This window comes from Peromyscus maniculatus, chromosome 16 (genome assembly GCF_049852395.1).
Source record: "Peromyscus maniculatus bairdii isolate BWxNUB_F1_BW_parent chromosome 16, HU_Pman_BW_mat_3.1, whole genome shotgun sequence".
Classification (NCBI taxonomy): domain Eukaryota; kingdom Metazoa; phylum Chordata; class Mammalia; order Rodentia; family Cricetidae; genus Peromyscus; species Peromyscus maniculatus.
In genome coordinates this window covers 31173308-31200052 of record NC_134867.1, presented here as the reverse complement: position 1 = coordinate 31200052, position 26745 = coordinate 31173308, and the positions used below count along the sequence as shown (strand labels likewise).

At 38.6% G+C, this 26745-nt stretch overlaps 1 protein-coding gene across 16 annotated transcripts; it reads left to right on the top strand.

Moving 5' to 3' along the window:
- Window positions 1–2: 2 nt before the first annotated feature.
- Echdc1 (ethylmalonyl-CoA decarboxylase 1) lies at window positions 3–25490 on the top strand. 16 transcript variants are annotated; one of them, XM_076552557.1, is made up of 8 exons: window positions 40–88; window positions 3083–3159; window positions 4269–4419; window positions 5036–5251; window positions 7724–7866; window positions 13852–13904; window positions 15880–15960; window positions 24508–25490. In XM_076552557.1, exons 4-8 carry the CDS (start codon window positions 5038–5040, stop codon window positions 24914–24916), a joined length of 900 nt encoding a protein of 299 aa, XP_076408672.1. In that variant the 5' UTR covers window positions 40–88; window positions 3083–3159; window positions 4269–4419; window positions 5036–5037; the 3' UTR covers window positions 24917–25490. The 16 variants fall into 16 exon arrangements, with proteins under 16 accessions (XP_006991499.1, XP_042118072.1, XP_076408670.1 ...); XM_076552554.1 differs by lacking the exon at window positions 40–88 and adding an exon at window positions 154–512; XM_042262138.2 differs by lacking the exon at window positions 4269–4419 and having other exon boundaries at window positions 31–88.
- The last annotated feature ends 1255 nt before the right edge of the window (window positions 25491–26745 follow it).

Below are 26745 nucleotides of genomic sequence, written 5' to 3'. Positions count from 1 at the left end.
CTTCCGGGGCGGTGGGCGTTCCTTCGGAGCGCCCGGCGAGAGGAAACAAGCCGGTGTGGGAGCGGAAGCGGGCCGCGCGCGGCGGAGGGTGAGGTTTCCCCGGAGCGGAAGAGGGTCTTAAGAAAGCGGAAGGGGAAGTCAGCGCCAGGGGTGGGGGGGAGGGCTGTAGGGATGTCTGCGTGAGAGAGCGGCGGTCGGGGTGCGCCCCGTCCGTCCCGGGAGAACCCCCGGAACCCGGTGTGGCGTGATGGGGGAGGAGCGCTTTTGCCGGTGAACCCCGAGCGCGGCCAAGGCTCCGCGCAGGCGCACTGCCCTCTGCCGGCTCTTGCAGGCAGTGCAGGCGTCCGCGCCCGTGGGTCTCGTGGGGTGCTGCAAGGTCCCTGGGCCGGTGCCTGACATGCTGCAGGGGAGCGTGGGAAAACCGCGACGTTAGCGATTTCAGAGGACCGGGGAGAGGAGTTCGGCTCTCTGCGTGGATTTCTGAGTGCTTTGGAGACCCCGTGAGAACTTAGGTGATGTTCCGTTGGATCTCTGTCATGCCTGCTTAGGAACTTGATTTGTCTTGCTTGCGTTAAGCATTTCCTCCGTATTTGTTTCGTGAAGCCAGCCTTTTAACAACAAAAGAAAAGCCACCCAACTTTGGCGGGTGTAACTACAGGCATCAACCCCCTCCCCACGTTTGTCCAAAGTCCCGAGGAGTTTGGAAAGACTTTCTGAAGGACGTCAAAGTCAGGCTTCTTATTTTCCCAACTTTCACGTCCGATTCTATAACGTGTGACCGTCTCTTGCTCTGGGTGCTACAGGTTTAGGGATACGAGCAAGACTAATGGAAGACAGTGAGGAGAAATAGCATTCTTCCTTGGGGGCAGGGACAGGTAGAATTGTGAAATCTCAGGAGTGGAGGAAGAAGGAACTTGGTAACAAACGGGTTTGTTTTGTTTTTGGACACCTTATTGGACTATGACTAGACAGCTGATTAGCACATGATTAGCTGGTGCGCACAGAGCAATGACCATCATTGCAGAAAGGCAAACCTGCTTGTGGAGAGACGAAGTTGCAGCAGGGTGAGTTAGAATAACGAACCGGATAGATGGTGAGTTAGCTCTGTGGTCAGGTCCTTAAGCCTACGAATTTGTTTTAAGAAAGTTATTGGAAATTACTGTTTGCCAGGAACTATTCTCAGCACGCCAGATGCCCTCTTGGCAACTAAGTTTAGTAGCACAGTTTGTCAAAAGAAGTAGTTATGGTAGTGTTTGATGCGACCACAGATGTTGGTGGGGGAGATGGGATTTTATGCAGACTGGGGAGTTAGAGAGGATGACTTGGAATTACTGCCTGAAATGAAAAAGACTAACATCACACGTGCTGAAATTTGAGACGACAGAAAACGAGATTTGAGGACATGAAAGTTACTTTCTTGTGTTGTGTGTGTTTAGGGAGAGATATGGGTGGCATGTAGTGGAACCTGAGAGAATTAAGGAGTATAAAATTGAAAACCAGAGAAACAGGTTATGTATTTCAGTCTAAAATGCCTTCTGATTTTTCATTGTTCATTTACTTCCTTACTATGAAATTATGTTAATTTTCTAGCACAATTCAATGTTTCCAGCATGGTGTTAAATAGAAAAGGACTTTCAGTGGAGGAACTAGTATATAAGAATTAGAGAGGAGAACCTTTGGTCCCAGATGGCCAGAGGGGTATTCTTTTCAGCTTTCCAGTGGTTTGATGGTTAGCTTTCTCAGCTGGAACAATCTGTTCCCTGGTAGGACAGCAAGGTACCCCACATGACACAGTTTGGATAGTTCTTTTGCACTGAAGAAAGTTTTATAAAATTGTAACTGCCCCAGAACCTTTTCATTGCCTTGTGTGCCCAGGAGTAAAGCAAATAGAGGTTGTTTATATGTGTCTAGTCCGTGGCAGCCCCTGAATTTCAAGTTCTTTACTTGTATTTTCAGATACTACACTAATTCACTAATGTCTGACATCTTATCGTCTTAGCACTACAGCCATTGTGCGTCCTTAAAAATGATTTATTTTTAATAATGTGTATGGGGGAGTGGCCAGGTTATGTGCACATGAGTGGGAGGTGAGAAGAGGACTGTGTCCTGGAGCAGGAGTTACCAGTTGGGAACCAAACTCAGGTTCTCTGGAAGAAGGAAGGGTAAACAATTTTAACCATTGAGCCATCTCTCCAGCCCAGACCATTGTGTATTTTAGCTTGTGAATTTAGAATTGGGGTGAAAGTATGCACAACATACTATTATCAAATTGTTAGAATTGAAATTCCAAAGTTTGGGTCAGTGAGTCTAGCGGGCTTAAGCTGTACTTTGAATTACTCGGGTACAGACAAGGAATCTCAAAGGAATACAGAAAACAAGAGTCAGTATTGGGAAAGGCACAGAATAAAGGAAGAAGAGAAAAATATGGAATTAGTAGAATGGGTACATGTCTTAATAGAAGCCTTTTCTTGGGAAAATGTCCATTTACAAATTGAGGTTTTCTAACAAAGCAATGCAATGCATTACGTAACTATTTTAAGTGTTCAGTGATTTGAAGGTAAAGAGGCATGATCTGATAGCAATAATACTAATCATGCTAGACTTGCCAGATGTTGGAGAATGAGACAATATATTTAAAGTAGGCAGACCCCTTACCAAACAGACAAACAAAAAATTCTGATTCTACTAACCTATAATAACAATTAAAATGCCAATGGTTTTTAATCCTCTACTCTATGCTTTATATATTAATTTCATGTTCTTTTCCTAAACAAAGCATTATAAAAATGCAGACAAAATAGTATTCTTTAAATAGCCATCTAAATCCTAATCAGGCTTTCGTAGCATTTTCATTTGGAGTTATGACTAGTGTGGGGAAGATCAGAACTTTTGCTCCAAATTAGTTTCTTAATTATCTCTTCACACTGGATCATACTCAGGAGCAAACCAAAACTTCACAGAGCACACACAGCCCATTTAAAAATGATAAACTCATTAGATTTCCTTCTGACTGTGTAGGCTACTCAACTTCTGAATTGAGTTTGTATATGATCTTGAGAGCTTATCTTTTGTTTTTCCATAGCAGAAGCAGATCCAGCAGAACCGTGACAACCTGCTCTGTGTGGCCTTCTTACTGTGAGAGAGTAAAGGTAGCTCCAGGTACCTTCCCAAAATATGAAGGATATTGTGGGGAAGAAGACTGGCCAGTGGAGAGGAAATGAGAGAAAATCCAAGTCAAAATAGCAGTACCAATAGAGGCAGGCACACTTGATTGTCTCCTACAGAGAGCTCAAAGTCAGTCTTTCTGTGGAAATGGAAATGAGTAGGATCACATAGGTCTTGCCTGTGTTCCCTCAATTAAGTTTGCTAATCATTTTTTGCAGTTTACTGGTAAATCACCTCTAAATCTCAAAGAGAATATTAGTCCTAACCCATAACATCCGTTTGCCTTGTGAGAGGAAATGAAAATTACTGATATGTGTAACATGTTAATATGCGATAATAATAATCACATTCAGGGAAAACTTAGGAATTCTGTTTTTGAAGTACCAGGTCAAAAAAAAAAAAAAAGAAAGAAAGAAAGAAAGAAAAAGAAAAAATTATTTAAGGGAGGAAATAATATAGCATGTTACGTTTGTGAGACTGGTTATTTGGGTCCATGTATGTATGTATGTATGTATGTATGTGTTGTGTGAGGGGTGGTCATGAGAGAAGAGATAAAAGTTTTAAGTAAAGATCAAATCACAGGCCGGGCGGTGGTGGCGCACGCCTTTAATCCCAGCACTTGGGAGGCAGAGGCAGGTGGATCTCTGTGAGTTCGAGGCTGGACTACCAAGTGAGTCCCAGAAAAGGCACAAAGCTACACAGAGAAACCCTGTCTCGAAAAACCAAAAAAAAAAAAAAAAGATCAAATCACAGAAAGCTTTGGATACAATTCTTTTGTTAGTAAAGTGGCATTAAAAAAAAATCTCAATTTCAGAATATCCCAATTGAATTATAGGGACATCCAGTAAATGAGTCCTGAATCAGAGCTAGGAATGTGAGATTTGTTACCTTACAGACTTTAGGAAAGCTGTGGGCAGTAGAAAGAAAGATCTGTAACAGTCAATAAAAAAATGCACACACAGGAAGTGCTGCAATACACTGTTCCTGGGGGAGATATAAAGCAAGTGTCTGTTCCGTCCAAACTGAGAACCAATGACAGACCAACATCACAGTCCACACAATTCCACCTTGGTGAACTAGTGCCTTTATTCTTTTACTTCTAGGAAGAATGACTCAAAGGCAGGTACATCACTGAAAGCCCACCCCAGAGTGGATAAACCCTTAAGAAGCTGGAACCTGCTGTGGATATCTGTATGCTGTGAATGTGTTGCTCTGATTGGTTAATAAATAAAGTGCTGACTGGCCAGTAGCCAGGTAGGAAGTATAGGTAGGACAAAGAGAGAGGAGAATTCTGGGAAATGGAAGGCTGAGTCAGGAGACGCTAGCCGCAGTCACCATGAGAAGTAAGATGTAAAATACCAGTAAGCCACAAGCCACATGGCAACTTATGGATTAAAAGAAATGGGTTAATTTAAGATATAAGAACTAGATAGCAAGAAGCCTGAGCCATTAGGCCAAACAGTTTAAATAATATAAGTGTCTGTGTGTTTATTTGGGTCTGAGTGGCTGCGGGCCCAGGCAGGACTGGAGATAACTTCTACTACAGGAACCTTGAAGGAAAATGAGTTGTAGGCTACCCAGGTCTACTTAACCAGATTGTGTCTTAATCTTTTTCTTTTTCTTTCTTTCTTTCTTTCTTTCTTTCTTTCTTTCTTTCTTTCTTTCTTTCTTTCTTTCTTTCTTCCTTTCTTTCTTTCTTTCTTCTTACTTTTTTATTTTATTTTATTTTTTAATTTTTTATGGAGCTTACCTTCATTGGAGAGGTTTTCACAATTCAAGAGAAAGGCTTATTATTATATCCAGACATAACAGTAGAAAAATAAAAATTAGTCTCTTTATTGGGGCAACTGCATACTTTTTTCTTTTCTAGAAATGGCAAAAAGTCTTTTGACTACATCTCTGTCTGCAAGGACGAAACTGTTACAAACGGGTGTGTCACTTTATAATACATCTCATGGCTTCCATGAGGAGGAAGTGAAAAAGATACTGGAGCAGTTTCCTGGTGGATCCATTGACCTTCAGAAGAAACAGAATGGCATTGGCATTCTCACTCTGAACAACCCCAATAAAATGAATGCCTTTTCAGGTATGAGAGGTCTGCCTTCTTTTGCTAAAGAATGACATTAAGTCATAGCCTGCCATCATAGTTTTTCTTGCCTTGTCCTGGTGGAAGAATTCTTGAGAGTCTTGGTATTCCTTATAGAATATATATACACAGAAACAATTTTCTATAAAGTGAACCAGAAATATTTTTGTGATTGTGCATATGTTGATTTTTTAAAATCACGAGTATAAATCTTGATAAAAATGAGATTCATGTGTAGTGTTAAATATTCTAAGCGGTCACTATTTAAAAAGCAAAATCAAATAGAGCTGCTTTCCCATTCCTGATGCCATGCCTTCCTCATCATGGAATGCACCCTTGTTCTGATGTCATACCTTCCTTGCCATGAGGACATGTACTCTTTTAAAGTGTGAGCTAGAATAAAGCCTTTCTTTAATTTGTTTCTTTTCGGGACTTTTGACATTGCAGTGAGAAAAGTAACTTTCACAGATTGCATACGGTCACTCTGGATTTCTGTCAAGTACTTTTTTTTTTTTTCTTTTTTTTTTTTTCCGAGACAGGGTTTCTCTTGTGTAGCTTTGCGCCTTTCCTGGAACTCACTTGGTAACCCAGGCTGGCCTCGAACTCACAGAGATCCGCCTGCCTCTGCCTCCCGAGTGCTGGGATTAAAGGCGTGCGCCACCACCGCCCGGAAAAGTACTTTTTAATGTCATAAATGAAGGAAAATTTCCCCAACAAGAAATCCTTGTGGCATTAGATTTATTTTGTTGTATGTTATTTGGCTAGTTGAGAAACTAAGTTTTGATTAGGCAGTCTAACATTTTGATTCTCTGTATATCAAACATAAATGTTTCAAAATATTTTCACTAAAAATAACTTCTATAAGAAGTTACATGTGAGATGTTTTTTTCTTTTTCTTTTTATAGTATGTTTTGGAAATTTGTTATTACATTTAGTGTATATCTCAGTTGACTACCCACATTTCAAGTGTTCAAAATTTGCATGTAATTAATGGTAATAGCTCCATATATTCAATTATGTAGAAGAATATTAGTTTGATGCAGAACATGCAAAACAAATAAAAGCAGAATGTTTTAAGTCTTGGTGTTTTGTTAGCTTAGATGGGGAGATGAGTGAACTCCCTGCCATGCCTTTTCTTAAAAGTAGTCAAGCAGATACTCTATGGCCCATTAGGGTGTAAGTCTCCTCCAACTCTTCAGGTTTAGTGCACTAAGTCAAAAGAATGAGTTTAAAATTAACTAGTACTATAGTTTTATATATATATATTCATGGCCACTATTATTGTTTTGGCACTTAAATGCCGTGCATGATTGAAGATGTATATTTGTCTGCTTTGATTTATTTTTACATTAAATGTGTGAATTTTGGTTTCTCCCAAACTATAAATAATTGTCATGTAATAATATTTTTCAGGCACTCCGAATATTCTTGAGAAGTTTCCATTTTCAGTAGATCATACTTAGAAAGGATGCTTTCATTAGTTATGTGTGAGTTTATAACATTGATCTAACATTTACTGTAGAACATCATCACCACTGGTTACTTTAAAAATGGCAGAGTAGTAACTATTCACCTTGTGGGATTATTTTTTCCCCCAAAATAAGTCTGTATATTTTAATGGGATCTGGGTAGTAAGGCTTGGAAACAGTAGATTCTCTGGAAGTTACGACTTTCAGTTATGATCTTTACTTTGGCTTCTAATTCCTTTTACCTAGGAAAGTAAAATTAAGCATATTGAGGACATGACCTTGGAAGATAACCAAAGATGTGCATAGATACAGATTATTCATTAGAACTTCACATAACATTCTCTGCTGTTTCCAATTTTAAATTTATTGTTAAAGGATGCTTGCATAGGATTTTGTAATCATATCACCATAACTGTCTAATATATAAATCATTGATTTGACTGCTGGTAGAACTGTGAAGCACTTTCATAGTGTGCCCTCAGGCTTGCCAGTTTGTCAACCATGTCATTAATTTACTACGTATTTATTAGCCCTTTCCAGACCGAACTAAAATCTTGTTAGTCCTGCTGGGGAGAGAGTTAGACTCTCACTTTGCCCTATATTTTTTATAGACTGTATGTCATAACATGTCTGTCATCTTATGCTCATAAAACTAACAAGCTGCTATCTTTACCATAAGGAGTAATTTTTCCTTATCACTGTATCCAATATTGTATACCCAACTTTTCTATGTCTAGGACCTGTATGGTACATTCTTATTTTTCTTTCCAAATATATTTGTCCAATTTCTTAAGATACATGGACTAATGAATTTAAAATTTTAAAGCAGGGGCTGTTTTATATACCTTGCTTGTGTATTGCATTGTATAGCACAGTAGGCATCTGGTAGCTATACAGTCAATATTTGTAAAGTGTATGTCCTAGTGGTCTCGCTCGGCACCTTGCTATTTCTGTTTTTATCAGTCTATTACACGTATTCATGTTTTACTCTCTCATCTGGTAGGTGTCATGATGCTACAACTTTTGGAAAGGGTAATTGAATTGGAAAATTGGACAGAAGGGAAAGGCCTCATTGTCCATGGGGCAAAAAATACTTTTTGCTCAGGATCTGATCTGAATGCTGTGAAAGCACTCTCCACTCCAGAGGCAAGTATGTGGGCTGTACACTGAGGTTGCTCCCGTCAGAAACGGCTGAGAAAGTCATGTTTTAACCTGGGTGGTGGTTGCTATAATTCGTACTCCTTAATAGCCCTCAAACAGTGGTTTTTGTTTTATTTTTTATGAGAAATTATAAAGATTTATAAGGGGAATAATACAGGAAAACAAATAAATGTTAAGGTCTTATCTACAGGATATCTATAAGACATTTTGGTTGACATGCTGGAATGACTCATCCTTGTGGTTGGTTGTGCTGGTGTTTTTGGAGAATGAGTGTCTCTTGTCTTCAATATTGATCCTGCTGCTCTTCTTCCCCTCCAGTAATGCCCCCGGGGCTCTTTCTTTTCTAATTTGATTGACTATTTTTAAAGAAAAAAATTTAAATTTTAGAATAATTTTAAGATTGTGAAAAAATTGGAAGACTAGTATGGAGTCCTCCATATGTGTGCCCTATGCCCTTTGTTTTAGCATAGTTTATCTAAAGAGTCATCAAAAACGGATACACCAATGAATGAATCAATGTATGAATCTCCGCTCTGTGATCTCATATGTGGGATCTCAAATAGTGAGATTGAAGCATGGAGGAAAATAGTGGTTGACAGGTGGTGAGGAGGGAATAGGGAAAATAGAGTTTCCATTATCCAGGTAAATTAGTGCTAGAAATTGGTTCTCTAGCATAGTGTCTATAATGAGAGCAATACTATAGTATATCCATAAACTTTTCTAAGATGGTGGATCTTATGTTGAATGTTTTACACATACATTCCACACTGATGATAAAGGGGATGGGCGAAAAATACTAGAAATGATGGGTGTATCTGCAGCGTGAATGAGTGCTGATAGTTGAATTGGTGATTATCTCAAGTTGTGTACATTAGATATGTACTTGCTTTTACAGGTCAGAGCAGTGTAAAAGAGAAGACAGAAAAGGAATTCCATAAATTATTGGTATTGGAGGTTCTGTTGTGTCCTTTTCTGCTTTGGAGTCCTATTTAGGAGTCATCATGATTCCTTAGATCTCCCATCTGTGAAAGTTCCTCAAATTTTGTGTGTGCATGTGCGTGTGCATGTGTGTGTGTACAGTCTTACTCTAGCTCAGACTTTCTTAGAGCTCATTATGTACATTTTGTATTCTTGACTGGATTCAGAGTCCCTGAAATCCTTCCGCCCCAGCCTTCTGAGAGTTAGGCTGATAGTCATGAGCCAGTACACCAACTTCTTTGTGGGTAATATTCAGAGTGACAATAGCATTTGTAAAGTATAGGGTATATTTATCACATGATTATTTTAAAATTGACAAGTAGAAATGATGTATATAAAATTCCTGAGCCATTTTTTTTTCCAGATAGTCTGTATTCTGCACCTGAGAAGTAATTATATTTGTGTAAACATGAAATTTACAATCTTGAAGCCTAGCAATCTCAGGCACTTCATAGGAGTTGGAGTTGGATGTATGAATACATCTAACACTTGCAGCTGAGACAATGAGACCTATTGTGATCTCACATTGTGAATGTGTTTTCTCTCAGTAAAGCTCTTCTATGTCCAGCATGCTGAGTGTTTGTGTTACAGATGTGTCAGCAGCATCTATATATTTGGTGAATTTGCTTTCTGGGAATGATGAAGTAACTGAAATATATGACAATTTAGTAAATGGATTACATTGTTCTCTAAATATAATAAAATGCTTTAGTATGATTATTAAATGACTTATCTTTAAAGGGTAGTTATGTTGGTGTTTTGCCACTGTAATTTTTCAATTGAAAAGTCTGAAGAAAATTTCCAAATATCCACAGAAACAGACAAATCCAGTGAAATCTTCACATACCCATGACAGTGCCAACATTGGCAATATTGTGTTCCTAAGCTGTTTCCCTACGTTTTCCTTGCATGTGTGACGGATCCCTTAAGAAGCTGATTTCTTTTGGGGTCTTTGGTTTCCTGATGAGGAAAGGAACTCCAGTTGTCCCTGTTACACAGTTGGTTCTTAATCGAAGATGTGGAAGCCAGGAGATGGATGAATGTAACACAGGATTAGCCCTGAAGAGTTAGGTAAAGGAGGATAGCAAAAGGTAGAAAAAAGGGTGGAAATATTACTCAATTACAAGAGCGAGGTTTTATGCCATGAATGTTCTGGAGACCCTAAGAAGTCTCCTTTTAGAGGTAAGAAGGAATCAAAGTCCACAGTGGTAAACTTGAGTGTACAGGGAAATACAGAATCGCTTACTTTACAGCAGTGGGTGTAATGAGTCAAGGAAAGGTTTGGTGCTTAGAAAGCTTCAGCGTCTTAACCTAGCTTGAAAATACTGTCCTCCTTCATCCCTGACCTCTTTTGTTACTGTACGGGCAATGTATTGCTTGAGTCTTTGTTGCTTAAATGTCTACAGTGACACCCCCACCCAATTTCTGTCTAACTGCTTAGGGCTTGTTGCTACTCTTGTACAATTTCATTTTAGCCCTAGTAATATATAGAAAAATTACTTATTTTCCAAAAATCTTTCAGTGTATTTGGAAGAAGTTCATCAATCCATAAAGCTAGTTCTTGTGGTCATAGAATAAGATACTTTGCAGATGGGAGTTTTTGTACTCAAGATGGTTGCAAGTGCATAGTGCGATGCTCATGGTTTCTTTGTGCACATTGAGTTCTGCACATGCTTTGTCACAGTTGTTATTGGGAAGAGCTAAAAAGGTGAACTTGCATCCCAGGGTACAGACAAAGGAAACATCTGTGGCGGCTCTCCACACCTTTGTCCAGTACTTCCCAGCTGTCTATACCCAAACATAGGCAGGTTGGTCTTTTCGTTGATTATTTTCTTTTTTTTTTTTTTTTTTTTTTTTTTTTTTTTTTTTGGTTTTTCGAGACAGGGTTTCTCTGCGTAGTTTTGCGCCTTTCCTGGAGCTCACTTGGTAGCCCAGGCTGGCCTCGAACTCACAGCGATCCACCTGGCTCTGCCTCCCGAGTGCTGGGATTAAAGGCGTGCGCCACCACCGCCCGGCCCTCGTTGATTATTTTCTCCTGGTAGTGTTTTGTTTTTTGCTCTCCCTCCCACCCCTCCTTCCTTTCTTCCTTTTTAAATTTTGTTTTATGTGTATGGGGGTTTTATCTGCATGTATGCCTATGCATCACCTGCCTGTCCAGGGAGGACAGAACAGGGTATTTGATCTCCTGAAATGGGAGTTACGGATGTGGTGAGCTACAGTGTAGGTGCTGGAAATTGAACCCTGGTCCCTAGAGGAATAGCCCGTGCTCTTAACTGCTGAGTCAAGTCTCTAGCCCCTTGACTTCTCTTGCTCCTTCAACTCGGGGAAATAAATGAGTGTTTGACTGTGTAGCTTTGGGTGATGACTTAATAATAATTCTTCTGTTCCCTCCTCCTGTTCTATCTACTTCCTCATTTTTTGTGTAGACCAGGCTGGCCTGAAATTCAGAGATTCTCCTGCCCCTGCCTCCCACGTGTTGAGATTAAGGTATGTGCCCCCATGCTTGGCCCCTTATCCCTGGGTCTTTGGGGCCAGTTTTAATTTCTGCTTTATGATGTATTATGGTCAGAACACACTCATTCCATTACAGAATTGCCATTAGTATTGGTAGTATGCTGTCAGCCTCAAGGAAGGTATCACACAGCCTAGCACTTCTGCCACTACCACATCTTTGCACCAGAGTGCAAATGAATTGCTTCTTCATTGGTGTTCTGCTCAGTTAGTTGAAGCATTAAAAAAAACAACAACAGTATACAGTACCTTAAGGGTTGTTCTTCCAAGATGGTTGAGGACTTCATTGTTACATTCCTTAGCCCCATCCTGTAGAGGCAATATGTCAAATAATGAATTCAAACACACAGTTTACAAAACAGTTTATAAGTACTGTAGTTAAAGTACAGAAGTTAAAAAAAAAAGTACTGTGAAACACAAAAGAGGAAACTATTGAAACTATTGTGGCATTTGGAAAGTTGTGATGGAATCACATTATTTGACCCAGGGATTTCCTGAAATAGAACAAGAACAAGCTGCTACAACTATGGATTGATGGGCTGGTGTGAACAAAATACAGAACGTGTGTGTGTGTGTGTGTGTGTGTGTGTGTGTGTGTGTGTGTGTGTGTGTTATATGTTATATATAATATATAATACTAGGTATATGATATTTAGAGGATTGCCAGATATTTTGGTATGTTGTGGCTGAGTTAAGATTCTTAGTTGAAGGGTATGGAGTTAATAATGTCAGTAATGTACTTTAGGATTATGTGGGATTTGGTTTTTCCAAGATCTTGGACTTTATTCTGCTGCTGATAGGAAATTGCTATCGTACAGGAAGAGTTACCAAGCAGCAGGATGGAAAGGATATCTAAGAAAAAGAAATTAAATACAGAAATTCTGATTAGGAAGTAAGGCTGTTTTTTTGTTTTTTAACTAATCAACCCATGAACTGATAAACAGGTCTAGATTAGCTCAGTTGGAATAAAACCAGAAAAAAGAAAGTAAACATTGGGAATATTAAAGAGGAGGAACTAAGAAGACACACTTAAGTCTTGATAATGAGGATTTTGTAAACTAGAGAAATTAGTGGCAAGAGCAACATTCCTAGCCTGCTGCTCATTACTAACTTTTCTATTAACTAAGTAGCGTGTATAGAACGTACAGATTTCTACCTGTCCTGCCATCCTGTAAATCAGCCCAAATTCCTGTTTGTGTACCTGATTCCTCTGGGTGAGAACACTGAGCTCACAGTCATGATTTGCTCCCATGCCCGCTCTTCCTAAGTGGCGGCACTCGAACTCACACTGCCTGTTTCCTCCTGGGAGTTACGCCATGCTGAGTTTGAGGGCCTACTGCAGTGCCAGAGAAGTACAGGAAGTGGAAATATCTAGTAGGTTCTAATGCTTCACCTAAAACCAACAGTGGGCGTGGCTTAAGCTTTCAAAGAAAAGAATTCAAATAAAGAAAAGAGAGAGAAAGCTATGGGGGGCGGGGGTTGGGAGAGTACTTGCCTTTAGGGGATGGGCTGAGTGGGAAGAATCAAGGGGGAAACTGGAGGAGAGCAGTCAGAGCAACAGACAAACCATCAGGAGTGAAAACTTGTAGCAAGAGAGGGCCTGAGTGAGGAAGTGGTGTCAAGTTGAAGAGCAGATGATACAGAATAAGGAAAAGTCATTTAATTTGACAAATAGGATATTAAAATGTTTGAGGACAAGGCTGAAAGTCAGATTATACTGGATTGAAGAAGGTATGGCTTTTATGAGAAAATAAATAGTTTGTAAAGAAAAAAAATCTAGGAATCACAGCCTGGGAGTGCAAAACCCCAGCGCTCATCATAACTCCTTTCTTTTACACATGGCTTCCTGGAGGTGGCAGGCGGGAGAGTCACACTCAGGTTTCTCCTGGGTCGCTGTGAGTGGCGCTTGACTCTGTTCTAGGAAGCTGTAATGGTCAGTCTTGGTTGTCAACTTGATGGGATTGAAGAGTTACTGTGGAAATAAACCTGGGGGCATTCTTGTGGAGGGCTTTTCCAGATTAGGTTAATTGAGATGGGAAGAACACCCCTAAATGTGGGTGACACTATTCCATAGGCTGGGGTCCAGGTCTGAATGAGAAGCAAGGAAGCTAAGTAACACATTCACCCCTGCCTGCTGCCTGAGGACGCAGTCCTCCCAGTGGCCCTGTGGTCCTGCTGCCGTGCCTGCCTCACCATGATGGACTAGATCTCAAACTAGGATGCCGAGTGGGCCCTGCCTTCCTCTGACCCCTGTTTTAGAACTTTTGCCACATCAGTGAGACCAGCAGTTCAGGCCACCATCTGACTTACCTTGTGCAATGCTGAGCTCCAACTCTGGGAGAGCGACACACACAGTATCACTTTCCGTTCAGCCTCACAGAGTGTGAAATGAAAACTTGGATTTTCAAACCATTTGGCTTTGTTTCTTTTCAAACTTTGAATTTTAGAACTCATTTTTGTGTTTTTTTGTTTAATTTAAAGAATGGAGTGGCCTTATCTATGTTCATGCAGAACACCTTAACAAGATTTATGAGGTAATGTATCTCTCTTTTAAAAATAGGATTTTTAAAATACCAGAATTAATAATTTATTATTTCATTATTTGTACATTTAAAAAAGTTAGCCAAGCTTCAAACTGTGTCTGCTGTAATGATGGACTATTTCTTTATGCCATAGAGAACAGTCATTAGAGTGAATTGTTAGGTATGAACAGTGTTGTAAATCAGGAGAAAGAGGAAAGTAATTTAAGAAACAGTGCCCACATAACCAGCTACCACAAGGAACAGCTGTAGGGACAGTCAGATACTGACACCAGAAAGAGAAAGGATGTTGATGAGGAAGTGACATGCAGAGATTCCTCCAGGATGGAGAGTGGTAGAAATGGAGAGAGGTGGACTGCATCCAGATGAGAGAAAACTAGATTGGCGAATACTTTTACAGCTTTCTGACAAAAATGGAAGTACTTTGTACCTAGATAAAGGAAAAGGGAAGAAAAAAATCTGCATTTCAGATTGTAGATTTTGACATGCTTTGAATCTCTGATTTTTTTTGTAAATATAAGCAGTTTATAATTATGAAAACTAAGAAAATCATATTTAAGCATACTTATTAATTAGACATTTCTGTATTTTTGGTACTCATCTGAAAGTCTAGAAAAAATAATAGAGATATAACTACTGTTTTTCATTGCCTTAACTGTTTCTCTCACCACATTGTTCTTGACTTTTTTTTTCTAGTTTAAAACTTTTATTTTAGATTATTTTACTTTATATGTCTGAATGTTTTGCCTGGGTGTCTGTATTGTGCACCACATGTGTGTCTAGTGCCTTGCGAGATCAGAGGAAAGCATCAGATCCCCTGAACTGGAGTTATGGATGATTATGAGCTGCTATATGGGTGCTGGGAATTGAACCTGGGTCCTCTGCAAAAACAACAAGCACTCTAACCCACTGAGCCATTGGCCCCTTTTTCTAGATTGTTTAATTGTAATTTTTATTTAAAGTACAATTAAAGGCAGGGTATTATGTAGCCCAGTTTGGCCACACACACACAAACTTACTATTAGTCAAGGCCAGCCTTAAACTCCTGATTCCCCTGCTTCCATCTTCTGAAGCCTGGACTACAGGTGTCTAACACCACATCTGGCTAAAAAGTTTTTCTCATTTAAGTGATCCTTTCTATTTGGAAGTAGGGCTTATTAGGAAATATTTAGTCACATTAGACCAATGTCTTTACGTTTTGGTTAGAACCTATGAAAAATGAATACTTTGAAAACATTTTAGATCTATGTGATAGAATTCTCACACTGTTGTGACATGATTTATTTTTATTTAATTTTTTTTAAGATAAGGTCTCACTATATATCCCTGGCTGTGCAGGAAGTAGACCAGGCTGGCCTTTGTACTCTTAGAGATCCACTTGTCTCTGCCTCTCAAGTGCTGGACTGAAGGTGTTTACCAATGTCCCCCCCACATTCTTTATAAGCAGAAACAGTAAGATTTATTTTAAACACTAAATAATGCTTATATATAGGAGCAGTCTATGGCCATGTAAGTAGTAATGGTAAGTCTTTTGGTGGGAATCTTAAATACTTGATTTTATAGCTCTGTGTTTCAGACCAGGTTATCTCTTCAGATATGGCCATAATCCCCGTACCCTGACTGTAGTGCAGATAGTTTCACCATGACTGTGCTGTATTGATATCGTGGAGAGTCCCTGTGCTAAAGGTGTATCATAGGGTCTGTGTTTAGAAGACAGTTACAGTATGGACCACCACTGAAGCAGGTAGTGGTTCAGGTAGGTGGTTTGCTAACCCTTGGTAGCACAAGTGTGAGCTGCTGTGTGCTTGGCCGCATGCCACTTTACTTGTGATGGTACACAGGTTCAAGGATTCACTACCCTTGATGGTTCTTGTTATTAACACTGCGAAATGTTGAAGACCTTAACATGATGTATAGAAATGAACCCTAAGGTTAGATTTGTTCACATCCATTTTCCTTTAATATACAGACTACCGTTAATAAGCGTTGCTCTGGTTCAAGGCTGGGCAATGGGTGGAGGAGCAGAATTTACTACAGCATGTGATTTCAGGTAAGAGAAAAATTGTTGCAGGCTGTTGTATATGTACCATGTATATACAGTACCTGCAGAGGCCAGCAGAGGCTATTGTATCCCCTGGAAGTGGAGTTGTAAGCCATCATGTGAGTGTTGAGGACCAAACCTGGATCCTCTGCAAGAACAGTCAGTACTCTTAACTGCTGGGCCATTTCTCCAGGTTTAATGTTTCATTTGAACAGCAACAATATATAAATGAAGAGGTAAATAAATAAAGCAAGCTCGCTTCCTGTGGGGGAGACTGTTGCAGGCATAAACACAGTTAGCACATGCTTGAATATAGTTCTGCCTTAATTTCAATATTTCATATATTCTTAAACAAGATAATCAGTTAATGAGTATTTTCTGTCATCATTAAAGTAGATAATTTTTTAATTTAGTACAGTTACTGTTGTTCAATTATGCATTTTTAAAAAGCAACAAAACACAGTGACTTAATAAATCAAATTCATATTAGAAAGTCAAGGAAATATATGAAAGTCTAAAATCCAAGAGAATTATTCAGAAGGAGTTAACAACTGAAGAACATAAGAAAAACAGAAGAAAATGGACACAAAGACTCCCTTGTGCCTGTCTTCAAGAAAGAGATTTCCTGAAACCCGTTTCTTTCTGAGATCCATGTCTCCACCATCTGTGATCCACAGCAGCTTTATAAATGAACAAAGTTGCAGGAAATTCTAGGAGCGGTAGTTCTTCCCCCTTACAACAATTTCCAGCTTTTGGTAGCTGTGTGATTACAGAGGCCATAAAAATCTGCTGCTTTGCACAGGCTTGAGGCTGCCTTCTTAGTACTGTCCCAAGGACACTCTGAGAAAACCTCTGTATTCTGTTGTAAGCTTATTCTGAGATCCATAAACCTGGAGTTAGTATCACATTGAGCTCTTGTGCATTAACAGCTTTGAGAAGTCCCTGGAGCATTGACTATGCCATAGCAAAGAACTGTGTTTGCAAGAAAGTTAGATGCTTTAAAAATATACTTGATCCTTTTAAGTGTTCAGAAAATGGTGTGTGTATTGTAACTGGAGCTCCAGTGAGGGCGCTGGTACCACGACTATTGATCTTCACTCTGTGTTCCACTTACTCTGTCTGACTTGAGGAAACAACTGTTTCAACTTTTATATCTCCCTTAAATATTTAGATACATCTCAATGAGGTCGCGAATATATAGATTATAGCATAATGTTCACCCTTAATTACACAAATTATTATTTTGAGCCTTAAAATTATGTAAGATTACCACTGGTTGTTTTTTTTTTTTAACAGAAATGTCAATAATATAATGACCTGTCATACTTGAAAACTATTTTCTTTGTTTGGCATACTTTCTGCTGTAGGGCTAATCTTGATTTCATTTTACATTTTTTAAAGTACTTCATAGCAATATGGTTTACATATTGAATAACACTTATTAAATGATTTCATATAATATTAAACATAAGACAATTTTAGCTTTTAAAACCCTGCCCACATAATGTATATTTTTAAAAATCGCTTTTTAAAAAGGATTTTTTTTTCTTTTGTATGAGTGTTTTTCTTACTTGTATGATTACCTGTTCCCACAGAGGTCAAAAGAGGGCATCAGATCCCTTGGAACTGGAGTTAAGACAGTTCTGGGCTGTGATGGGCTGCTGGGAATAGAACTTGTGTTCTCATTAAGTGCTCCTAACTGCTGAGCCATTCTCCAGCTCCTGAAAATCATTTTCTCTAATTGTGTTCATTCCTTCTTTTCTACTCATGATGTACACTTCATCCTTCAAAATCTTGGCATGTACATTAAGAGAAAAGTTTCAGTTAAATTTTGGCCCAATTTCTGAAGCTAAGGACATGGCCCTTCTGCTCTGATAAATAGCATTCTGAATATTTCAGTGTTATATTGATCAGAGTTATAAAGGTTTTTGAAATATCTTATATGGTTTCCTTTAGTTTTGAATTAACAGTATGCATCTTATAGTGGTCATAGCCCTCCATCAAATAATGAACTATTTCATGTAAGATGTTAGGATATTACATTATACATCATCTTTTTCTTGTATCCTGTTCTTTGGGTCTATTAATGTATGTTTATTTTGCTTCTATGCATTGTAATGGCATGATTACTATGCTTTTTTATTGTATGCTCTTCTGAATGGCCTGATGAAGTCTCATGTCATTGCTCAGAGGTGAACTATCCCTTTGTCTAGTAAAATGCTGGTGCCTGCCTGTTTTCATTAGTAGCTGTTTAGGTTATCAGAGCGTTTGTCAGTGTATCACAGGACTTGTGTATTCAGGCAATTTTTATTTTACTTAATAATTGCTGTAGAATACAAGCACAATGATATTGGGAATTTGATTAGAGTATACAGTTAAAATTAGTCTATTTTATTAATGGTCTTAATCTTTTAACTGTACTTCATTAAATCAAACTTTCTAGTTAGTAAATTTAGGGAAAATATATGTTTAGGGAAAATATATATAGTATTTGGTGCTAGGTGTCTTCTCTTCTATAGAGAAAGGGGAGATAATAGAAACAATTTTTAAGCGAAAAAGAAATTGATTCTTCACCATAGAAGTTTGAAAGGCACCATCCTGGATTACTGTGCCCTTTTAAAGTCCACGTTCCAAGAGCAGCTGTAGTATTAGAAGTGAGGAGTACTAGAGAGGATTCCCTACTGAATGACCTTTATAACTAGCTCTGGTTACAAGGAAGAATGAACTCAATACAAGTCATGCTGGTTAATGTTTTCTTCAGTGCCTTACCAGGTATCTCTGTGATAAGGGTTTTAATTGGGTGTCTGCAAACAGCAAAAACTTTCATAGCTTTGTACTAAAAAGGTAAGTTCCCATTTAAAGTATGTATTTTGGCCCATTTTCACTTACTTAACTTCCATGGTAATTGCCTGGAATTCATGCAACTGACATTTTTATCCAAGCAGCTCTTCTATCCAGGGGAAAAGTACTTATGCAGATTGAATAACTTAATATGAACAATAGCTCTTCTCGCCATCTCGCAGTCACCAGCTGTTAATAGATTTAGTGTATGCATGTGTCAGAAACATTCTCTTCAGCCAAAATTTTCTTCTAATTCTTTCCAAGAGAAAATGGTATGTGTGTGTATATATATATATATATATATATATACACACACACACACACATTTATACACACACACACATTTATACACACACACACATTTATACACACACACACACACACACACACACACACACACACACACACAGATCTCTGAGTTCTCTGAGTTCAAGGCCAGCTGGGTCTACAGAGAGAGTTCCAGGACAGCCAGAGTTACACAGAGAAACACTGACTTGAAAAACCAAAAAAATGATAATGATGATGGTGGTGGTGATGATTATGATGATGATGATAAAGGCAAAAAACTGGGGCCTAGGAAAATAATCCAGTTGGTAAACTGCTTGCTGTATGAGCATTAGGACCCAAGTTCAATCTCTCGCATCTACATAAACAGGCCTAGTAGTGCATATTTGTACCATTGCTGGGGATGTGGACACAATCTCTGGCTGCCCCTAGGGCTCATTAGCCAGCCAGTCTAGCCTAATGAGTGAGGTCCAGGTTCTCGTGACAAATTGTCTCAAGATGGTTCCTTAGGAATGACACTTGAAGTTGATCTCTGGCATACACAACATGTGCACACACACACACACACACACACGACTTTTTGTGAATTAAAAATGGGCATTGCTCAATGCTCAGAGTCTAGCCACCTAAGGCATCAAAAACATGTAAGCATTTTAATTATATATAAACTTATGGAAAGGTGGTAAGAATGATACAAGGAATTTCCCATACCATTCATAAAAATCCACTTTTTTTTAAACATTGCTACTTTGATTGGTCTTTCTGCATTGTGTGTGTTTGTGTGTTTATTTCCCTTCTAAACTAAAGGTAAAATAGTCAAAATGTTCAAAAGTTACTTAGAATAGTTCCTTTTTTTCCTCTTTGTGATTTTACTTGGAAAGCATAAATACATTCAGTGTTTATATGAATTTTTTCTTACCATCCTTACTGAATTTTATGTTTTGTTTTGGGAGGGGTGTGTGTGTGTGTGCATGCTTGTCCACGTGCACACATGTGAGAGACAGAGGTCGGTGTTGAATCTTCCTTTAATCCTCTCTGCTGTGGGATGGTCTGCATGTCAAATTACTCTGATTGGTCAATAAATAAAACACTGATTGGCCAGTGGCTAGGCAGGAAGTATAGGCGGGACTAACAGAGAGGAGAAAAGAAAGAACAAGAAGGCAGAAGGAGTCACTGCCAGCCGCCACGACAAGCAACATGTGAAGACGCCAGTAAGCCAAGAGCCATGTGGCAAGGTATAGATTTATGGAAATGGATTAATTTAAGCTATAAGAACAGTTAGCAAGAAGCCTGCCATGGCCATACAGTTTGTAAGCAATATAAGTCTCTGTGTTTACTTAGTTGGATCTGAGTGGCTGTGGGACTGGTGGGTGACAGAGATTTATCCTGACTGTGGGCCAGGCAGGAAAACTCTAGCTACACCTCTCCATCTGAGTTTTAGAGATAGGGCCCCTTCTACCACTGTGGCTGGCCAGCAAGCCCCTGGGATCAACCTGTCTTTATCCTTCAGCCTTGGGGCTGTATACAGATGCTGCTATGCCCAGCTTTTTATGTGGGCTTTGGGGAGCCAAACTGAGGTCCTCATGTGTGTTCAGCAAGCACTTTATATACTAAGCTGTCTCCTGAATATGCAGAGTGTAATAATGAATAATTCAGTATACTTTCTAGTATTTTTAATACTATCTCATAAGAATACATTCCAGAATGTAGTGAGATTGCATCAAAAGTTAAATGAATAGTAGCAAGTTAGCATTAGTTCTTAACAAATTTTCCTTCAAGAAAAAGTAATAGTCATGCATTGTCTGTCCTGTTTCACTTAACCTTTATAATACCACTGCTTTAAATTTTTAAATATTTATGTTGTTAACCTGTATTGCCTGGTTTTATAATTTATAATTTATGAACCTTGAAGACATATATGTCTGTTCTTTTTCTTTCATAATGTTTGAATCTCCTACTTCAGCCCCGTGTGTAGTAGAACAGAACATTAGTTTTCATTATTTGGAAAGACAAAAACATGCATCTGTCTTCTTGTCTCCATTCATGTAAGCACCACTGAAGGGCAGACAGCACACTACCATTTACTGCTGTGGTTCCTAACTTTCCCAATGTGCAACCCTTGAATACACCCTCAACCATAAAATTATTTTGTTGTTACTCCGTAACTGTCAATTTGCTAGTTATGAATCATATTGTAAATATCTGTGTTTCCTGATGGTCTTAGGTGACTCCTGTGGAAGGGCTGCTAGACCTCCAAAGGGGTCCCGACCCACAGGGTTGAGAATTACTGATTTACTGGGTTTCACTGTGTAAATATAGTTGCTTTAATTTTGAATGCATTAAGGATTATGTAATATTAGACAAGGAAACAATTTAGAATTCTAGCAGACACAGTACTGACCTGCTTAGCGACTCTACTAAATCATAGTTAAAGCTAATACACAAAGCTGCTTATGTGTGACTACAAAACACAAACTTTAATATTTCTAAATAAAAATACAATGTAATACAGTATCAGAGGTTTTTAAATAAAGTATATAGTTCCTCTAATATTATTTATAAAGTACATGTTCTATGTATTTGTCATAGAAGAACACATTTGGTTCTTTGGCATGAGTACTATTGAGTAGCTACTGTTTTATAGACAAGAAAACTCAGGGCTTTGGCTAAGTAACTTCTTAGGGTCTAAATATGATATTCCTCTTCCCTGTCTGTGTGTCCTGTTCGTTGGCTGCACTGTATGGAGTGCAGTGTGCAGCCAGAGAGGCCATGTTAGGATTTCCAGCCACACAGTCTGGCTGCGACCCCATGTACTGCACAGGAAAGCTCTGCGGCCTTCCGGTTCAATACACTCTCGTTTTTATTTCATGTCAGTATAAGTACCTTTCTTCATCATTGAGCACTTCTAAACTCCAGCTTTCCTGTATACATTTTATAAAAAACTTCCTGTTTAGTAAAGTTTTAAGTTCATTTAACAATGTTCTTGGCCATGTTTGCTAACCCTGAAACTTAGGGTTCCCTCATCAGAAAGCAATATTAGGGCAGAGTACCCTTTCCTGCAGTCAGCATTTGATCTGGCATCCCTGTTCATTATTAACAGTCAGGCCACAGAGACAGCTCAGCAGGTAAAAGGGCCTGAATTCAATCCCTGAGTCCCACATGGCAGAAAGGGAGAACCACCACCCACAAACTAGAGACCTGTGCATGTGTGCTGTGGTGTGTGCGCATATACACACACAAATAGTCTTTGCCCAGTTGTGGGTAGTTTTTCCCTGTGATTGTTCCATCCGAATAGTAAGAAACATACCAACATCTGATGAATTTCATCTCTTCTTTGCCATTATGTCAGATGCACTTAGACTCATATCAAAGTAGAAGAGTTTAATAGCTTTATAAATCGAACATTATGACTTTATAATTATAAGGGATAAGTCTTCTATATAGGTTCATAGATTCTCCCTAGCATTCCAGGTGATACTAGATAACTCATATGAACTCTACAATTATTGTATAATCCCATGTTGTATGTTCCCAATTTGAAATATATCCTATTGATTGGATCATTTCCTCTTGAATTACATTTTCCAACACTGGAAATTTTTTACTTTAACTCTGTGAGGCTAATGACGGATCTTGTGAAAGGTTTCCTGCTGCGAGCTAGGTGTGTCTCTCCCTGGTGAGATGCCCTGTTTTCTTCTCACCAGTGGGTTTTAAAAATTATGTTTAATGCAAACTAAAAGGTATGTCAACACAAGCATACTACTAGCTATGTAATTTATAAAGTGTATGTCAGATTAAAATGCATGCTCTTACAGAGATTACTTGAGGATTTGTTAGTTATAAAATAGGATTCAAGAGGGCAGACTTGGGACAGTAAGATAGCTGGGTGGGTAAAGGCACTTCCCACCAAATCTGGCAACCCAGCCAGGTCCCATCCCCAAGACTCACATGGTGAAAAGGAGAGAACCAGCTGACCTCCATACACATGCCATGGAATATGTGCCCACACATGGCCATGAAAAATGAATGTGATAAAACTTTTTAAACAAACCTACATAATTGACCTTGAAAATAATGAGGAGACAACACATAAGCGTGGTTGCCTAGGTTATACCAACATATGGATGGCCACTGTAATCACTCGTGTAATGTCATCTGCATTATACCGACACCCAGGGTCTCACTGTTTTTATTCAGTTCTAAATGAATTTATTCCTGATGTCATCACTCTCTCAGCTGTGCTAATAGCTAAACCAGCACATGCCAATTCCAGAATTTGGTTTAAAGACTGGCATACTAGGTGGTTCTAGACTGGGCTCAAGAGTAACAATCATTTCTATTTCACAACTATTAGATACTATATTTTGCAAATTTAATTTCTTCCCAAATTTTGGCAGATTGGAGTTAGATTAAGATTCTTTTGACAGTTAGACTTGCTCTGCCTCATACCCATTTAAAAGCCATTGGTTGAAGCCATTTCCATAGTATTTGACTGCTGAAGTAATTGTTCATCATTGTGACATATTCTTGGTGGAAACTCATCTCTGAGGAGAAAGTTTTCCAGTGGATTAGTAGCTTCTGCAGAAATTCTCCAGTGCAGTGTTTGCTGGAGAAAGGTCAGGCTGCAGTCAGAGCCTTGGTGCTAAGAGAATGAAGTCCTCCACAGTTGAATGTACAGTGTGTAGAAAGGCAACACTTCAGCTTTTCTTTCTTATAGTAAATAGTTTTGAAAACCATTATTCCTAAGAACAACAGTAAATTGCACTTTGACAGTTAGGTCAAATTAGGTTTTAACATAAGTCTTCTGTTGATGCATGCCAACCAAAACTGTCCACAGGCAACACTTCCTGAACACTGCAGAACTTTATAGTGTGCTGAGAGTATACAGGTGACTAGCAGACGTGAAGCTTTTTTCTACACTCATCAATTAGTATGTTAACTTCGTCTATTATCTTTATGAATTACCCTGATTATAAAAACACTAGTTGGGGGATAGAACTCCTTGCACAGGAGTTTAACTGCTCTTAGTCCAACCCAAGCCACGGCCACCTACCTTGCTGCTGCTCTTGCTCCTGCTCTGGTCCAGCTGTGATTCCGGCCTTGACACTGAGGCCAACTATCTGGGGTCAAGTCCTGGTGCTTCCATTGCATGCTTATTCAACCAGAAGATGAGAGCATTTATCTCAGTTACTCTCCAAATCTGTTAACATCAAGTTCCTCAAATGTGAAGCCTGAGTTCTTATTTTCAAAGTTTGGAAAAGCTGAAACAATGTTTTTAAAAGCAAATGTTGAATACTACGTGGTGACATTTTCCAACATTGTTTTTATATCTGCCTAAAAAGATCAATTTCCTATTGGAGGAGGAGCACTCACTACTTTATGGTTATAGTATATGCATGTAGTTACAGTGTTTCCTCTTTGTTTTCACAGGTTAATGACTGTGGAGAGTGTGATCAGGTTTGTCCACAAGGAGATGGGGATAGTGCCAAGCTGGGGCGGTGCCAGCCGGCTGGTTGAAATCATCGGCAGCAGACAAGCTCTCAAAGTGTTAAGTGGGACCTTCAAACTGGATTCCAAGAAAGCTTTAAATATAGGCTTGGCTGATGAGGTCTTACAGTCTTCTGATGAATATAAGGCTCTAGAAGAGGCCCAGGAGTGGCTAGAGCAGTTTGTCAGTGGGCCTCCAGCAGTCATTAGAGGTTTAAAGACATCTGTTTGTTCAGGCCGAGAGCTGTATTTAGAAGAAGCATTACAGAATGAAAGAGATGTTTTAGGCACACTGTGGGGTGGGCCTGCAAACCTAGAGGCTATTGCTAAGAGAGGGAAACATACTAAATAGTTTCTAAAATGTGGGTGTACTACAGTTGACGCTGCCCTGAGATGGATGGAAGTGATGATATGAAAAAGGAGCAGCAGAATTCATTTGAAGTTAACATGCTTATTTGGTTTGGGTGATATTTTCCATAACTCAATGTGTTGGTTTTTCTTTCTTTCTTAACATTTGCTTAAAGTCACTTCTACAAATTTCTACATTCCTATAGTAATTATCCTAGAGCCAAAGGTCAATTTTCAAACAGGAAACCTATCCCTGGGCTTATCTTTTGTAATATACTTACAATTTAAATTTTAAGGCTGGGTCTTAAACTTATTTATGTAGCCAAGGATAGTCTTGAATTTCTAAATGCTGGTATATACTATTGTGTCTGGCCATTTTGTTCTTTCTTAAGTTGATGTAATTTACAAAAATAAAATTAAAAACAAAATAAAAAGATCTCAGTAAATGTGTCATATGAAGCAGAAAGCAGAGAGGATTAGAGGCATGCAAGAAATATTAGTCACTTGTTCTGCTCTGTACACTTAAAATACTGATGGAAATGGTCCTTCAATAAAGAAAAAAGTGCCTCTTTGCTGAATTTGGAGCGTCAGTTGGTCTTTTTAACCCTATTTCAAATGACCCATTAAACAGTAAAAGCCACTACACAGAGCACTGACTGGCCGTACAAAATAGCTTTGCATTGTTCCCTGGAATTCTCAAGCCAGTGGTAAAATAGTACTATTGATGAGGTTTTACAATTGAAATTATTAAAGAATCGGGAAGCATTCTTAAACAGTAATTTTCATTTTTACCAGATTTTTGAATAATACTTAACTTTAATTCTTGTGTGGCTGTCTTTTAATACTAAATTTAATAAAAACATGTAATTGAAACATTATGTTCAACCCAGAATTCACTTCTTTAAAATGTATAAGAATTAAGTTCTGACCTGTCTCAACAAGAGGTAAAAGATATTTAAAGTAGTGGCTTTTTTATTGTTTGTTTTGGCACTCAGTTAACTTGATAATCCTAATAAAGAGAATTCAGAAGTATGTACCCACACGATCCCACTTTGTAAAGGAAAGACAGACATGATTTTTCCACAGATAATTCTCAATTTTGTGTTTACCAATACTCCCTACCTTGCCAAGCCATAGAAAGTGGGCTTATTTGATCTACAACATCATGCTTCTAAGTGTTCTGTGGATCCCAAGACAGTAATATCACTGATAGAGACTGGTAAAGGAAATGTAAAATTAATAGCATCAGCTGCTTGAGAAATTTAAATCTCACGGCTTTTGGGTCTTTTTCCACATCTTTTTATTCCAAACACAATGCCATAGATAGCTTCTCTGTACACATTCTCCTATGAAGAAATCAGACTTCTGGGTAGGGACAAATTGAGCGAATACAATCAATTCAAACCCCACCTTTTAAAAAGCTCTTTAGCCACAAATACCAAAGTACCGCCATCCCTTTTTCAGACTCAAACAAGAAACATTATTTTTGATAAACTCTAGTATTTATTAAATTATAAAGTTTTTTTTTAATCAAAAAGAAAAATGCAGACTAAGAGAAACCTCAAAGTACAAGGACAAGACAGCAAATCCTATGGAAAGGAACGGCATGAAGTGTGTTACAGATCCGGAAACAACTTATTAGCTGCTGCTTTACATTTCTATCTCAGTAAGACCAACTATAAAGTAGTCGTTAGTCATCTATTTTCCACATTAAGCTTCCTGCTCATAATGACATCAAATATCTCACAGGTGCCAAGTTTTAGTAATGATTTTATACCAATCCATGCAGAAAAATAAGGTAGTGCAAGAGTCAGCTGAGGACCATTAATGCAC

Bases quoted from the DNA above. Each gene is read 5' to 3' on its own strand.
- Echdc1 (XM_042262135.2), top strand. From the start codon at position 1,009: ATGACCATCATTGCAGAAAGGCAAACCTGCTTGTGGAGAGACGAAGTT. The intron at 7,867-13,851 runs GCAAGTATGTGG...TTTAATTTAAAG, and splicing joins AAGCACTCTCCACTCCAGAG to AATGGAGTGGCCTTATCTAT. The intron at 13,905-15,879 runs GTAATGTATCTC...TTTAATATACAG, and splicing joins ACCTTAACAAGATTTATGAG to ACTACCGTTAATAAGCGTTG.